This window comes from Mytilus trossulus, chromosome 2 (genome assembly GCF_036588685.1).
Source record: "Mytilus trossulus isolate FHL-02 chromosome 2, PNRI_Mtr1.1.1.hap1, whole genome shotgun sequence".
NCBI lineage: Eukaryota > Metazoa > Mollusca > Bivalvia > Mytilida > Mytilidae > Mytilus > Mytilus trossulus.
Window position 1 is genome coordinate 53,536,901 of NC_086374.1, and position 17,815 is coordinate 53,554,715.

Genomic DNA, 17,815 nt, shown 5'->3' on the forward strand with positions numbered 1-17,815 from the left:
TATGAATGTTGCGATAAAATTAAACAAAACTTACAAGTTGATAAAATTAAACAAAACTTACAAGTTGATGAAATATCTCTAATGAACTCTTTATTTTCCACTAAATAACAAAAACAAAACCCACGCTCCCACAAATAACCCTTGACAATAAATGACGAGATTCGTGAATTGGTACAGACAAATGAATATATGGATGGGCTTAACCAGCTATAGCTAGTTCATATGGTCATCTAAATCCTTCATCTGTTTAATTGTGTCCATTGTATTAACAACAGGTACGCAAATGAATGTATCATAACATTATAAGAACAATTACTTAACTTTTAGATAAATGTATAACCGAAAACACAATCATAAATGCAAAAATATTAAGAAAGCAGATTAATCATCGATCAGGCGCTGTTAATGTCATGATACATTTTTCCGTACAAAACCTAATGAATAAAGGCAACAGTAGTATACCGCTGTTCAGTAGTCAATAATTGATAATCGGGCTATAAACTAAAACCGAGGAAACACGTCAACTTAAGGGGGAAACACGTCAACTTAAGGGGGAAACAACGGAATAAGAGAAACTCTAAACTGCAACAAAAACAAACCACAACAATATATGAAAACGGATTATTTGATAACGACTGTCCTATTCCTGACTTGGTACAGGACATTTGTATGGTCTTTAAACCTGGTTTATGGCTAGCCAATACTCCTGCTTATATGGCAATGGTAAAAGTATCGCTTAACTTAACACCATAGCGTGACAGGAACAAAGTTCAAATAAAACCAGGAACAATCAGGATAAATATATAGTTATAACTTAATAATATTATAGTACACTACAACATGTAAACCACAGAATATCAACGGACGCCTTCCCTGAATTAACGGCAGTATACCAGGGTCCGTTTGTTCAAAAGGCTGGATAAATGTATCTACTGGATAACTTCTGTCCACTTGGCAAATTTGGTTGTTCAAAAATTGTCCAGTGGATAAAATAGACCAGATGCTAAATATGTCTGCACTTTTGTTGAATGATGTGCAGTAGACATATGAACCACGCATACACAGAGCTTAAACAAAGTTTATACAGTGCGTCACACGAATATATCAACGCAACAGAAAGTGTATTTTGTGACTTTCATAACTCTGAAACTAATCAATGTGAAAATTTGTAGACTTGGATATTTAACCACGTGTTCTTCTCAGCAATACAATTATTTGCTACAAACAATCAATCATATTCAGGCTGTCAGATTTCTCGTTTAAATTGAATTGTTTTACATTTGTCATTTCGGGGGCTTTTATAGCTCACTATTGTTCTAGGTTTCTTTTAACTACATGCCTAAGTTCTTTATTAAGGCTGAACGGGTCGTTGTCGACCTGGGTACTCCATCAACGTACCCTGGGTACTTTTACTTTCAATGATGGTACCCTGGGTACCGTGTTTTGGATGAATGGTACCAATAGGGTACGTTTCCGTCGATAATCGTACCCAGCTTCGTACCGATTTGAGTCTTGAAATTTATCGCGAGATTTCTTAGGAGTTCCGAATAGTCGGATGTTGGTGGTTAGCCCGTGGGTTGACTAATGGCTTTTGGCAGGTGTATGCTTTCTTGGTCTTTGCCACACATGGGAGTCTCAAAGGGGTATACGGAATTCAAAATAATGGACCAAATGAAAAGTGAATTGAAAAATGGCCTAAAATTTTAAGAATATTGAAAGACCCTCAGCGGAGACCCCCTTTCTAGCCAGATTCTCTTGTATCTTTTTCTGTTGATCTTTTCTAATGGTATATAGAAATTTGTACAATTTTCCGCGCCATTTTGCATCATCAACAACATCAGCAACATCCAGAGATGTTCCGATAGCAATCACGTGGTTTTAAGACGAGAGTAGGGTACGTTTAATACTCCGCGGTACCATGACGCATTTTATTTCAAACGAGGGTACGTGTATGACAAAACACGGTACCCAGGGTACCATCATTGAAAGTAAAAGTACCCAGGGTACGTTGATGGAGTACCCAGGTCGACAACGACCCGTTCAGCTTTATTAAGGAAAACAGAGTTGATTATTTAGTCAATTGCAGATACGCATTTATAGTAATATTTCTCATGAGTTGATGAAAATAATGGAGATAATTATCTATTTCCGGTCTCATAAGATAGTTTTATTCACTCAGTTCAAAATTAATATATATGGTTACTATATATTTGTGTCTGTGATAAGGGAGATTATAGGTACATTTGGTTTATGAAGTTCAGTTCCGGTCTCAAATGATAGGTTTATGCATGCATTTTAAATAATAAATAGTTTTAAGAAATTTTCTATGAGTTGAGTGCAAACATTGCTACTTCCGGTTTGTTCAAGATCACTTCCAGTTGATATATTAAAGGTCATATGTAAACCAACACTTTGCAAAAGACCCTATGGCTTTATCATGTACCAAGTTTGAGTTATAACCAATTAACCTCAAATTAAATCATGTCAGTGACAATAACTCCTATAAGATCTCATTGGATTGTTTCAGATCAAATTATCCTATCGTAATCACAATTAGGCAAACATTTTGCACTCGTTCTTTCAAATGTATCTTTAAAAGTGATAAAGGAGAACATGGAACAAGGACAAGTCCAAATTTAGAACTTGACCTTTGATCTTGGCCTTGATTTTATTTAAATAAACTAAGAACATCAACTAAATATATATTAGGTCTCTATCTCTAACCGTTCATGCTATACATTTATATTTTCTGTATGTCAAATACAGAAGGGAAAATAAATCTCGCATGGAGTTTTCGTATTGCTTTCGTCAAAATTTGACAAAAAATCCTGAGGAACAAAGAAAAATATGTTTGGGGAGTTTAAAACTCTTACTAAAAGAAGTCTTCGACTAAACAGGGTCAGTCTCAAAAGCACAATAACTGTTCGATTTCATATGCTAAAACTCTAAGCGACATCTTGCGAAACCAAAAACCACGAAAAAGATATCAAAATTGAAGAATTTTAAGTCATTTCCATGACTGCCTGTTTATTCATATATTCACAAATACATCAAAATATTATACTTAGGTAAATGGTGTTAATGAAATATGCAGAAATTGAAATTGCTGTACAAATAGTCATAAAACATATTTGTTTTTTTAGGAATTGGAGAAAATTTAAGGTTCGAACTGAAATTAGAGCAAAAAGACGTGTAAGTTCATTAACCAAATGAATTTCAAAAAGTAGGTCAATTATTCAAAGATAGAGCATGAACGTTGACATTGAAGTATAAGAATTATCACCGGAAACAGCCTAATTCGATATGTTGTATTTAACAATAATTATAGGACTTCTCGCAATTGGTAAGAATAAATTCATGTGACTGTTTACAATTTTTAAGAAAATGAAATTTTTGAAAATGTCGTATATTTATCTCAGTTAAAAGCTTTTGTAGAGCTTTTCAATCTTAAAATAAATTGAAATGCGGTCACAATATACGTATAATTAACAATTTGCTTTCGGGTTAGATGTTTGTTGCAGAACACGTTCATTTTTGTTGCATCTTAATTGTTCTTCATTATGATATCCTATCTTTCATTGTCTACTAGCTATATTGATTTAATCTTTTATACTATTCATTATTAACTTTTAAGAAAAATTTTAGTAATTTGCTATGTACACTTTATCAACGAGTAACGTCAATATCTTCTTACGTTATAGGTGGATCACTTGCTTCTTGTCCAGCAAAATGGCTCCATCATGGATCTTCGTGTTATTTTATCAGTACCGATGAACTCGACTGGTCAACAGCTAGAGTATGTCTAAAAGATGTGTAGTTACTGTAGTTAAGTGTGATATTTATAACAGTGTTAAGGTTTATGTACCCTTCTACAGATAAACACTTTACTGTTTCATTGCATTTGATAGAAAAAGAGGACTTTGTGGCAAATAAATCAAGATTTTTATAGAAAATCCACAGCCTTTAATACAGAGATTTTTGTTATTAAATTTGAAACATAAATTACTCACTTGATTTTCTATGATGTGCTAGTGTTTATTTTTTACAAAAAGTTCTAAGCAACCTGTGAATTCCAAATCACCTCGTGCTGGGTCACTAAAGTCGACCCTTAAAGGTGTACTTGATTTTGGCCATATTTATATTTGTTTTAACCAATAAGTACATTTATAAACTTGTTTTAAGGAAATCAATGCTAGCACTGCATGCAATAATCCGATATCTATCAGTCATCCAATTGCCAAATATGAGAGTACAAGGATAAAGGCTGTGGATTTTCTATAAAAATATTGATTAATTTGCCACAAAGTCCTCTTTTTTCTATAAAATGCAATGGAACAGTAAAAAATAATGCTTTGCATCAAGTTTCCCCTTGGAATATGTACAAAATGGTCTATCTCTATTTTTCATTATATCTGTAGTTTTGATACAATTGAAGTTTGAAAAGTTCGTACAAAAATGGCTACAGAAGGGTACATAAACCTTAAAAAGTTAACACTAAATGATTTAGACAGATTATTTGTTTTTTTTGTTTTTTGTTTTTGTTACTATCGATTGAGGGGTTTTTTTTGCAACTGTGCCGGATGCAGATATTCAAAATACGACTACGGAAATCATTTCATTGGGTTATTTTTTTATAAATAGTCTTGAAAATGAATGCATTGCTTGTTTTAAAATAGAATGAAAAAAGTAGTTTTACAGAAAATTGTTTTTGTTTTAATAGATATTTTTAATCCATATAAAGTGTCCCGATATGACGTTCATTATACGGGTGTCAGCCAATTTAAGAAGGTGGATCAAACGGTCATTGATATCCAATGTACAAAATTTTGAACAAGGTGATGTTCAAACACATCGAATGACATGTTGTATATACGTGTACAACAAAAGGGAATTATCTATTATCAGATAGGTTAATCGGAAATCCTAATTTAAAATAAAGTTGAAATTGACAAGCAACTTTGTAATCACTGTCACGATGTTAGATGTATATTCATTTCATATAGATAATGGGAGATGTGGGAGTATGTCAAAGATATAGCAATTCAACGAAACAAAATGCAAAACATTTGAATGATATGCTTTCCCTGTCGAAGCTCAACCAGTCTCGCTCCTTTTGGAGTTCATACCATTCACTCATTTTTTGCTTGTTATCTTGAATTGTTGTTTTTTTAATCGATCATTTATTATTATACAGAAATGTCAATTATTAAAAAAAATCTATTTCAGAGAAACATTTTTATTTCGAATATATATTTTACATTTATTTTCGTTGAAATGCCAATTCAATTATCTTATTTTCAAATCCTAATTTTTAAAGTGAAACACGTGAAAAATTTCAAATTCCATAGGTCCTTCTTTAGCAAGTCAAACTAAGATAAACTGTATAAATTATTATTGTAAATGTTATGAATATATGGTAGAATTAAAAATTGTAAATAACCCATGCAAGGCTTTTGTTTCGGAACTTTTACCCATTAAAATCCTTCACCAATGGATTTAATATTTTGTTTGCGCATGATTTATTTCTGCCAAACATGAGAGACATTTTGTTTGTTTTCAGGATATTTGCCAAGAGTTTGAAGGTGGTTACTTATGTGAAATAGAGACTAAAGACGAATCCGATTATTTAGAAACTGTAACCCTACCAACGCATAAAGGTTGTATATTTCGTTAAATTTTATAACTTATCGTTATATAACGAAATTTGCTTTGATTTTACTGACTGATAATTTCCTTTCCAAGTAGAGTGATATGAAAAATTATCGCTGGAAACTAAGGGCGCATGTGCCCGTTGTCAATGAAATTAACAACGTCGTCATAGGTAAAACAGCGATAAACATATCATTGGCCATCTCCAACGAGATTGCTTTTCTCACTTTCGTCTAACCGGCCCAAGCGAGAAAATCAACATCAACGATAATCTATAAATAGTCAATTTTTTTTATAAATTGAAATCTCTTGATTTAGTAATTAGCGAGAGAAATAATTGAACTTATTGCACGCAATTGTATTGGTATCTGTGAGTCTTTGTTGTTTTATCCCAAGATTGTGTGTAACTTACAATGGCTTCCCGCTTTAGTCTTGTTTAAAACATGTACTAGGGCATACAGACAGACAGTCAGACTTTTTCTTTGGATTCGTTGCTGGTGTATTGACGTACCCCAAAATCTGTAAACCTTCACACTTTAAAGTAATGATGGTTTAATTTTATTCTCTTGTCTAAATCTTGCAAATGAATAAACATGACGATGTTTTAAAATACACTACGAAATTGGAGAACCTATTTTAATTTTTGTTATAAAACAGGTTTTTGGTTGGGAGGAAAGGATGAGGTGGAAGGACATTGGAAATGGATGACCAGTGGCAAGGATTTTACTTATACTGATTGGAGTCCTAATGAACCAAATGATTTAAACCATAACGAGGATTGTTTACATTTATTCCAAGTACGAAGTCAACATTGGAATGACATAGATTGTGCGCTCAAACAAAACTATATTTGTGAAACAAGGTAAAATTATTTCTTTCGTTCCAATGTCGACAATTTCATCGGGGTGAAGTTTTAAAATGGTATAAGAACTTTATATACACTGACCGGAATCCTAGTGAACCAATGATTTAAACCATAATGGGGATTATTTACATTTTTTTCTCCTGTAAGTCATCATTGGAAGGGCAAACTTAAAAAAAGATGTGATATGATTGCCAATGAGACAACTCTCCACAAGAGACCGACATAACACAGAAATTAACAACTATAGGTCACCGTACGGACTTCAACAATGAACAAAGCCCATAAATAGATTTTTTGATCAACAAAAACATATTTTTGAAGCAATCTAAATATGTCTTAGGGGAATCTCGGTGACTTATAGGGTTTTAAACAAGAGCCTGACTGAACGGCCTCTTGTTACTGAAACTCAAATCAATGCTGTGAAAAGCAATGACAGTTCTTGGTCTGACGCTCTGATGAAAACTAACTCTTGAAACTCTGGAACGCTGATTAATGCAAAAATTCGGCATGGTATACATTATTACAGATTATTTTGAAGTTCACATCATTGTGGAATTTTAAACTGGTAACAACAGTCAGATCTTATAAAACAAAACAAAGCTGGTACACTTTGATTAAATCAAAACTATTCAAAAGTCACGTTATGGTTAATTATTTAAGGGCTATGGAATTCATATTTTTTTAGGAGTCAACGTCCATCTTTTGTAGGAACAATAACAGTAAATATTGAAGTACATGCAAAGTTTTGAATGTCCGTATGAAAAAACAACCGTCTAACAAAACAATAAATAAGAATAATCTTTGTTTTCTCTCTTTTCAGATTTAACAATGCAGGACCATTACCAGATACAGCTAGCAAAAAATAATAAATTTTCCAGTTGCTCAGTTTATGGTTTTCTTTGATGTTTTTTTGTATTATACTGTTGTTTGTCTTTTGATCGGTTTTTTTTTTTTGCAATACTCTTGGCAATATGTCGGAGAGAGAGAACAACCCGACCAAAGAGCAGATAACAACCGAAGGTCAACAATTGGTCTTCGACGCAACGAGAAAAGCACTCACCCGGAGCTGGGCCTCAGCTAGCCCCTAATCAAAAATGTGTTCTAGTTCGGTGAAAATGGAAGTCACACTAAACTCCAAAACATGTAAATAAACTAAAAAAAAAAACGTACAAGACTAACAAAGGCCAGAGGCAGGGTTAAACATGTTTTGTGAGATTTCAACCCTCCCCTATACATCTAGCCAATGTAGAATGAAGAAACACACAGCAAAACGCACAGTAAAACTCAGTATAATAGAAGTCTGAGTACGATTTCAGAATATGTAACAAAAGAAACTAAGCCAAATGACCATGATACATAAATTAATAATAGAATGAGCAACACGACGGGTGTCGCATACGGAGCACGATCTGCTCCCCCTTCCTGTGTACTTGAAATCACCCCCAGTTTTTGGTAGGGTTCGTGTTTTCTATGTTGTGTCTTGTGCACTATTATTCGTCTGTTTGTCTTTTTCTTTATAACCAAGGAATTGTCCGTTTGTTTTCTATCTATGAGTTTGAATGTCCCTCTGGTATCTTTCGTCTCTCTTTTAACAAAGGACTAGTACATGTCAGCTCCAGACCTCAGGTAAACTGATTGAAAGATTATCATAAAACGATTACTGATACATTAATTTGAACCATGTATAATTGTTTGCCTTGCTCTTAATTTCTAGTATTGAATGATGTGCTTTGACCTTGCCTTTAGTAATATAGTTATCAAAAGTACCAGGATTTTAATTTAGTATGCCAGACGCGCGTTTCGTCTACATAAGACTCATCAGTGGCGCTCAAATCGAAATATTTATAAAGCCAAACAAGTTCAAAGTTGAAGAGCATTGAAGATCCAAAATTCCAAAAAGTTTATGACCATTTGACAAGGTCTAAACTGACTCGAGACTAAGACAGTTTTGACCAAATTAACCATAGCTTATGAACTTATGGAATGTCCCCATTAACAATTATAAAAATAACAAAAATAACACAATACCAAAAACATTCACTGGTGAGGTAAGTGACTTGAGAAAGACCCAAAGATATGTGGCGAAATTATCTTGCTTGTATATTTCTAATTTTATATTTCAACCCTACAACTTTTTATTCATGACTACTGGACTAACAACGGGAGCACAAATCAACACACAATGAAATTCATTCGAAGAGTGAAAGCTCAAAACTGTAATAAATGTATAACAGCAAACAAACAACAGTAAATCCATACCAAAAATGCCCAAAGCTGATTTTAAATTACGTCTTCCTACATTAAGAGATAATTTTCCCCATTTGCAAAATTCATAGATCAGTTCCAGCTGCTTCGTAAAGGTTGCAGTTTCTGTTTCACTGGTGATACCAGTCGTGTTGGTCACACTCGTTGATAAGTCGCAGTCGATAATGTCACAATCGGGGGAAAGGGCGAGAATATGGTAACATTGTACGACTGTCACTGGGTAAATAGTAAAATCACAAAAATACTGAACTTCGAGGAAAATTCAAATCGGAAAGTCCCTTATCAAATGGCAAAATCAAAAGCTCAAACACATCAAACAAATGGATAACAGCTGTCATACTCATGAATAAAATGGTGGGTTGAACCTGGTTTTATGATCACTTTGGGTTTTTTTTCTAAATAGGGGGTTGATATTGTGGCGATAATGTTTTGAAAATCAACTTTACTTCAAATTGAAAATACACACAGTATAAACATGAACAAGACCAGAAAAATGGGAGATGGGGTGTTGCATGAGTAAATATTCGTGCAGAAAAGTATAGACTAAATATTTTCTAAGTGTCCGTCAATGAATAAATGGATGTATAACTGATAGTAGTTATTGTAAACACAACATATAGTATTACTGTACTAATATCAAAGCTGTGCTCTTTGGATGTAGTATAACGGTATCACAAGAATTGTGAAAATGATAGTTTATGTTGTCGCTGATTAAACGTTCTTTTACGTATTAACCATTCGAATTACATGTATTATCCAACGCTTTGTTGAAATCGAGTTGGTCTGTCTGCATCGTGAGGGTCAACAGAAATTGGTGATGCCAACGATAGACAAAAACTACGAACTCCATTGCCTGAGAATACTCGCTTTAACTCCACAGGTAGAATTAGACACACGTCCTATGCAGTCCTATGAAGTTAGAACTTCAGAAAAAAAATATTGAGAATTTGCAGGATTATACACTAACCGACACATATAAATAGATACGTGTTCATCGACAATTAAATGATACAATTAGCACTTAACGGATTAACAAAAGAATAATATAACAAATAGTTGTCGCTTGTATTTTATTATGAATAAGCACTAATTCTAAAGACTAAAGGATTAGTTATTCATTACGTAAGAAAACTTAAGAACTATGTAAAGCTGTGGCTTTGTCTACTATTATCAAAAGCAAATCGACTTTGTGGAAATATACTGACACTTGAAAATAAAATTACTTATACAGACAAATACTACAAATCAAATGATTTCGATATAATATTAATATTATTAAGTTTAATTTCAATTCAAATTCAAGTATTTATTGTCATATAAACTCTAGACATAATTATACAAGTTTGTGACAACTTGAAGATATGAATTCATATATACTCAATTCATATCAAACAATATAATGAAAATTTATGACCGAAACGTGAAAGACTTTTATAAAAAAAAATATGCACTTTTAAATAGTTCCGAGTGAGGATACTATCACCGTGTATTGCGTCTTCGATTTGCACACTGCATTTTAGAAGAGGCACAGACTGATGGACCCAGTCTCTGAAAATAATGTGTGTTTTTAGAATTGTGACATCTTTTTGTATAAAAGATTGGTGAAGTAGCTCGTTAGACAATTTGGTTCACCGTTGAAAATAATACCGCAGGAGGATCTATATTGACATTGGCATGGAAAAATTACATATTTCAAGTTCCGAATGGAAGGAACATTCTGTAACATTTTGTAATAGGTGCGAATTGATTGGTATGGAACCCCACCGTTAACATCAATACCTTTACAATGGTTACCCGTCTATAGGTCTATAGAACATAATTGCAATGACGGAACAGAAACGATGACAAACGATAACTTTCAGAGTGGAATTTTATTTTTCACTTTCCAATAACGGGATGGGCGGGCTTTGACTGAAGCCTGAACTTCAATCAACAATACTTATTTAGAACCCGCAACCGTAAAGACATGGTATTAGCTGACACTTATTATTACTAGTACATGTATTTTAAAAAGCTGTTATTTAGACATTTCAGTGTGATTTTGTTCCTAAGAAAGTTTCACACATTTCAGTTAAATGAACAAGATATTACCTTGAAGCTATTTTACATGGTTAAATAACCTTATATCGATTTTAAACATTCTTTGTTAAAACGTGGTCACGCATGACTTATTTTAAAATCTCTGAAGTAAATGGTACACATTTAAAGTTTAAAAACAGTGTCGTTCACACAGAAAATCGTGATGAAATATAAGAATACATAAACAAAGACGAAAAATGACAAAATTGATCATAATGCGTCTTATTTGGAACTGCTACTTAATAGCAATTTTGTCCGTTGGACCATCGATTCAATATCCGAAAGGTATGATTTTATTATTTATTTTGACATTAACTCAATTGCACTCTAATTTGCTTTTATAAAATAAAGACATATTCTTCTAAATAAGTACACCATGTACATGTATATAAACTCTCAAATTTAAACGAATCAACAACACTTTTGTCATCAACAACCATATGCATGTATGTAGTTAGTAAACATTTCGTCGTTTGTGTGAATATTTAATACCCAAGATGTAACCCGGATGTTTATAAATCATACCACATCTTCTTATTTTTATAAATTAAGAACACTTTTGTATTGCTAATGTGTTTGAATATATTTTTATACACTCCAAGGTGTAGGAACGTAATCAGTGTCCATTGCTTGAGATATATGAGTGTGATTGTGTATAAACTATAGCTTCAGGACAGTTCAAATTAGATTAAAATGTGATGCATTGGAAACTTTAACTTAGTTTATTTATTAACTATCCCAAACAATTTTTTTTAAGAAAATATCTCAATTTTTAAAAACTCTCTAGTAGCGTAGTTGGAAATATCTCGATGGTGAAGCCCAATTCGACAAAGGGTCCGGATGCCGCTCAGGTCCCCAAGTGGGTCCACGGGACAAAGCCATTTGCAAGGGACCAGTTTCTCCCCCGAAATCTCCTGTAATGTATGGTGTTGTTTTATTTCTAAAATATTAACTCAGTAGGATAACTGTTTAAGGAACATTTCACACTGTAGATGGTAAACTGAAACCTTATGCGTGGTTATAAATTATTAAAAGCCTCTCACCAGTGACTTAAAACAAAAATCAAAGCAATCTGTCCTGCATGTTGGTTGCAAAACAGCCGATTAATTTATCAATGTCAATGGACGTCTCTTTGTATGTAGACCCGAAAGTAGTTCTGTTGTCATCTAAGAAATCAGACATTTTTAATTCGGCGCATGACACTGACACTAAGTTAAGCGTTGACCGTGGTCGCTTGCATTGTCAAAGGAATTAGTAAAAAAGTGTAAATGTTTGGATACAGGTTAAATTAGTCAAATCCAAACTTTCTGCAAGAGTACCAGAAATGGGTCCCGCTGCTATCATAGTCCATCGCGCTTCCCACCTTTATACCTTGAAGTTAAAAGTAGTATTGCCACATGAAAGATCATCCACAGCCTTTTTTTGTTGGGATGTGAAAGTACCTGGCTACGTTCACATTGTTTTTCGTTAGATGTATTTCTATTTGTATCCATCTGGTAAGCCTTTCTCAACTAATTTTTATAGTTCGTTCAAATGTTATACTGTAACACCACTATTCAAGGATAGGGGAGGGTTGGTATCCCGATAACATGTTTAAAACCGCCACATTCTGTATGCATGTGCCTCTCCAAAGAAGCCTGTAATTCAGTGGTTGTCGTTTGTTGCTCTGCTACTGTGTTGCATAATTTGTTTTATGTTTATTTATTTATACATTAACTAAGCCGTTAGTTTTCTCGTTTGCATTGTTTTACATTCGTCATTTCTGGTCTTTTTATATATGAATATGCGGTATGGGCTTTGTTCATTGTTGAATGCCGTTCGGTGATACAGTTGTCAATTTCTGTGTCATTTGGTCTTCTGTGAAGAGTTGTCTCCTTGACAATCATACCACATCTTCTGTTTTATACTTGATTCGTATTATGATTTGCGGTTAATAATTCAAAAAACATTTCCAGGTGGTTTAATAATTTGATCTTATAAAAAAACAAAAACACGGACTTTGATTTTTGTTTGTTTTTGGGAAATTAATGCCGCAGCTCAGAGACAATAATAATTCTCATCTCCTTCAAAACAAAACAAAACAAAACAAAACAGGAAAAGATAAAAGAAACAAATGCAAACAAATTAAAAAAAAACTTAAATTATTTATTATCACCGAATAAGAGATTTGTCTCGAATTATCACAATTTGTTGGTGCGAACAAAATCCAAAATTCTTTTTGTAAAGATCGATGATAAAACTGTAAAAGGAGGAAAAAAATATCATTTAATGACATACAGTTTTACATAAAACAGAAAGGTTTTCTGGTGTCACGAAATTACGGTTTAATTTTAACTTAATAACATATATATATAATGGATATTAATAACTTTTTGTATGTTTTTGTTTCCTTTTAGCGGACTGCTTAATAGATGTTGTATTTCTATTTGATGAATCGAGTGCAGTTTCCGATGCAATGTTTAACAAAACTTTGAGGACAGTAGACTCAACAGTAAATATTCTTGATGTCAAAGAGATGGGTGTTAATGTTGGTGTCAGCTGTTATGCCGACACTGTCCGACAAATGTTCCAGATGGACTACTTTTACAGTAAAACAACTATAAAGAGCGAAATTAACGATATGAAAAGACAACCAAATGTGGGTCAAGCAAATCTCCAAAATGCATTGAACCGAACATGCAGGGTGATGTTTTCCTCGCGTGCAGGTGGTCGTGCAAAAGCTGTTAACTATCTTGTTGTAATATCACCAATGACCTCTGCATTAGACGCTGAACTTGAAGCTGTTGTTGCATATTGTAAATCACGCTCTGTAAGAATTATTAGTATTACAGAAGGATCTAGTTCTGTGATATCAAATACCATAGCCTACGATTCCACTTACCAGTTTGAATTGAAAGATGAAAACACAGTTGCCACGAGCCTCAGTACACTCATAAAGGAAAATGCAGGCTGTAAAGAAGGTGAGTATTGCTATAAATGTCATTTCATTTTGCTTCTGTACATATACGTTTATTATCTCCTTGTACTCTGCACTTGTTGTGATCGAAAATTTGTGTTCAATATACTTTTCACTGTTCAATTTATGGTCCTCATTATAGTCATGTCGATTTTATTCAAAACAAATTGAACGATTATGATGGAGAGAAAACCAGCACTAATCGCACAGTGTTGGAAAATATAAAATATATTTGTACTCCCTACGAAAAAGTAGAAAAATTCGGCAAGCCTCGCTTTACTCTCTGTTTCTTTTATAGACCGAACGAACGAATATTTTATAAACGACAGAGGAAAAAACGGATTTTGTATGTATTACAGTAAAACCCCGAGATGTGTAAGATAATAAATTTTTCTACCGTATGTTTATGGTCCAAGAAATAAAAAAAAAAAAGAGAAAACACTGAGATGACACTTATGTCTTGTGTAGTTATAATTTTTTTTATGGTTATTGTCATCCGCTATTGATACTAGAAATCGGGTCGTTTTCTATCCTGCACCAACCTCGTACAAGATCACAATCTCAAACTTATGTTCAGGTGTTAATTATAACAAAAAAAACATGACAGTATGATTATTTGCATTAATTATATTTTTCAACATTGTAGTTATCGACAGACTTGCTAAATGGCTAGAAACAATTATATTTGGTTCTATAGCTCTGATTACCTTTATAATGTGCCTGCTCTGCTTTCTACAAAACAGGTTAGTACCTAGTGACTAGCATTATTATAAACTTATTGTGTTATATGATTGCTGTGTGGCTTTGTGAACCAGCGCATGATTGTTTAGCATTATTTGCTTGGCACGAATCTACTCGCTTTCGCCAAACAACGATTTCTCAAACTGCGCTTCCCATATTTCAAACATAAGAATAAGAAAGTGTAGTATGATTACCAATGAGACAACTCTTCACAAAACACCAATTGCAAAGACAAAGAAAATAGCACTCTATAGATCACCGTACAGCCTTCCACAATGAGTAAAACTCATACCGCATTTTTTATTCAACTATTATATAAGGCTTCGAAATAACAAATGTAAAACAATTCAAACGAGAAAAATAAACGGCTATATCTTTGAACAAAATAATGAACGTTAAAAAACAGTGATATACAGCAATAAACGACAACCACTCAATAACAAGCTCCTTTTTGTCATGGTCCCGAATACAAAATCTGAAATGTAGTCATTGAAAAACTGCAAAACACATGTACAATACAGTAATCCTTATGCATAGTCTGTACATATGATAAAAATACAACATATAAAGCTGTTCAGAGTTGTGAAAAACAAAATACCAATAAAAACGAACTCCAAGCAAAATGCAAATCGAAAAGTCCCTTATCAAAAGGCAATATCAAAAACAAGAACACATCAAACGAACGGAAAACATTGTTTTCTGTCTTGGTACATGTATTTTCTTATGTAGTAAAAGGTTGATTAAATCTGGTTTTATAGCTAGCATAAACTCTCACTTGTATAACAGTTGCATAGAATTCCTTTATATTGACAACAATGTGTGAACAAACAAACAGGTAAAAATGTCAAAATTAGGATTACAACAGTCAACATTGGGTTATGAAATTGACAAGACAAAAACAATAAAACATACGATGCATACAAGTACATTCGTGCACGGTGCATTAAAACACACACCATGTGTAATTCAACAATATTATATAAGTAAGCACGAGCAGCAGCTTTGGTAAACAGACCTCCTTACTACATTACTCCCCATGCAACACTGCATGTAAAGTTAAAGCAATAACATCAATTTAATAATTTCATTTTCACATCAAGCTTTGAAACGGCAATTCCTTGAAATTATTACACATATAGTCAAAAAGACGTCGTCATAAATTAATTTACATAAGGTAAATGCAAAATACAGAGTATTCACAACTTGTTTTAGCAACATCACATTATACACAATGGTTTTAAAATCTGGTACTTTATGTTTAGTAGACACTGTAATTTATTTCAGGAATGCCAGTCGTCCAGTTCATGCCTCCTCGATAGAAGTGTTACATTTTTTTTATTCGAGCGCCACTGATAAGTCTTTTGTAGACGAAACGCGCGTCTGGCGTAAATATAAATTTTCAATCCTGGTATCTATGATGAGTGTATTTGCTTTCAACCATCAAGGGGAGAAAATACAAAAATAATCAATAACTCAGTCTACGACTATGTGAATATGGCATGCCACAAAACCAGGTTCAACCCACCATATTTTTTTTCCTTTAAAAATGTCCTGTACCAAGTCAGGAAGATGGCCATTGTTATATTATTGTTCATTTCTGTGTGTGTTACATTTTAACGTTGCGTCGTTTGTTTTCTCTTATTTTGGAGATATTAAGATAAGACGTGGCACGGTACTTGTCTATCCCAAATTCATGTATTTGGTTTTGATGTTATATTTGTTATTCTCGTGGGATTTTGTCTGATGCTTGGTTCGTTTCTGTGTGTGTTACATGTCAGTGTTGTGTCGTTGTTCTCCTCTTATATCTAATGCGTTTCCCTCGGTTTAAGTTTGTTACCCCTTGTTTTTTGTCGATCGATTTATGAGTTTTGAACAGCGGTATACTACTGTTGCCTTTATTTTATAAAATTGATTTCATTATGAAGAGCAACTGCTTTTTTTCCTAACTGTATAGAATCATAGTGGAACATTGTGTAAGCTACCTGATTATAAACCATTTTTTCATTTTTAGATATGTACACAGAATGAAGGCTGCTCAAGAAAAGTACAATGTACCAGAGAAAAAGACACAATCTAATTGCTGATTTTAGTTACCATATTACCATATTCAAGGCAAATAATCGGCCAATAAAGTCTTATTTGTTCACTTTGATTTTTAATGGGGAATATTATTAGAATAGATAAAGGAAGATGTGGTGTGAGTGCCAATGAGACAACTCTCCCTCCAAATAACAATTTAAAAATTAAACCATTATAGGTTAAAGTACGGCCTTCAACACGGAGCCTTGGCTCACACAGAACAACAAGCTATAAAGGGCCCCAAAATTACTAGTGTAAAACCATTCAAACGGGAAAACCAACGGTCTAATCTATATAAACAAAACGAGAAACGAGAAACACGTATATATTACATAAACAAACGACAACTACTGTACATCAGATTCCTGACTTAGGACAGGTAGCCCATTACACCTACGCAGCTTTTGTGTCTTGCATCTTCATCTTAGTAAGCCTTTGATTCTCTGTTTTCAATTTATTGCGTGTACATAGATATCTGGAGATGTGGAATGAGTGCCAATGAGATCACTCTGTCCAAGTCACAACGTGTAAAAAGTAAACAATAAAAGGTCAAAGTAAGTCCTTTAACACGGAGCATTGGCTCGTTCAAACTGAACAGCAAACTGTAAAGGGCCCCAAAATGACTAATGTAAAACAATCAAAACTGAAAAACCAACGGTCTACTCTATATATAAAACGAGAAACGAAAAAAACACATTTGAATCACATCAACAAACGACAACCACTGAACAACAGGTTCCTGACTTCGGACATGTGCAACCTAATGCAGCGGGTTCGAACATTTTAACAGGGGAAAACATTTTCCAAAACCAGAAACAGTAGTGTAACATTACAACTGTTCAATATCAATTCTAATGCAATTATTTTGTAACATTTGTTCTGATAGCATGACAGCAAGCGTAAAATTCTCTATCTCCTTGTCTGTAACTAAGGAAGCCGACATTTTGAATTTCGGAATATATTGACATGTTATTTCTACAATAATAAACAAAAAACTCACTTGTTGCGCCTACAAATCTTCTTTTTATCAAATTTTATTACATTTTGAAGTGGCACAGAAGCCAGAAAACGCCCGGTGTTTATGTTTGACGCCGGAAGCATACCTATGACGTCACTATTGTAGGGACCAAAAAAGATGACATCTTTTCGCGGAATTTTCTTTAATGAAGATTTTACACTGA

The 17,815-nt window shown here is 33.4% G+C and overlaps 2 protein-coding genes across 2 annotated transcripts; both read left to right on the top strand.

Annotated features, from left to right (window-relative positions):
* The first annotated feature begins 3,248 nt into the window (after positions 1 to 3,248).
* On the top strand, positions 3,249 to 7,380 carry LOC134705858 (perlucin-like protein). Its single transcript, XM_063564572.1, has 5 exons — positions 3,249 to 3,343; positions 3,702 to 3,796; positions 5,561 to 5,657; positions 6,307 to 6,511; positions 7,335 to 7,380. The coding sequence occupies exons 1-5, from the start codon at positions 3,304 to 3,306 to the stop codon at positions 7,378 to 7,380; spliced, it is 483 nt and encodes a 160-aa protein (XP_063420642.1). The 5' UTR covers positions 3,249 to 3,303.
* A 3,496-nt stretch (positions 7,381 to 10,876) lies between these two features.
* Positions 10,877 to 16,701, top strand: LOC134707562 (collagen alpha-1(XII) chain-like). The gene is made up of 4 exons (XM_063567440.1): positions 10,877 to 11,143; positions 13,255 to 13,818; positions 14,461 to 14,557; positions 16,567 to 16,701. Exons 1-4 carry the CDS (start codon positions 11,056 to 11,058, stop codon positions 16,637 to 16,639), a joined length of 822 nt encoding a protein of 273 aa, XP_063423510.1. The 5' UTR covers positions 10,877 to 11,055; the 3' UTR covers positions 16,640 to 16,701.
* The last annotated feature ends 1,114 nt before the right edge of the window (positions 16,702 to 17,815 follow it).

Excerpts from the sequence above, each read along its gene's own strand:
- LOC134705858 (XM_063564572.1), top strand. The coding sequence starts at position 3,304 with ATGTTGTATTTAACAATAATTATAGGACTTCTCGCAATTG. Across the intron at positions 5,658-6,306 it reads AACCCTACCAACGCATAAAG|GTTTTTGGTTGGGAGGAAAG; the intron begins GTTGTATATTTC and ends GTTATAAAACAG. Across the intron at positions 6,512-7,334 it reads AACTATATTTGTGAAACAAG|ATTTAACAATGCAGGACCAT; the intron begins GTAAAATTATTT and ends CTCTCTTTTCAG.
- LOC134707562 (XM_063567440.1), top strand. The coding sequence starts at position 11,056 with ATGACAAAATTGATCATAATGCGTCTTATTTGGAACTGCTACTTAATA. Across the intron at positions 11,144-13,254 it reads ATCGATTCAATATCCGAAAG|CGGACTGCTTAATAGATGTT; the intron begins GTATGATTTTAT and ends GTTTCCTTTTAG. Across the intron at positions 14,558-16,566 it reads CTCTGCTTTCTACAAAACAG|ATATGTACACAGAATGAAGG; the intron begins GTTAGTACCTAG and ends TTTCATTTTTAG.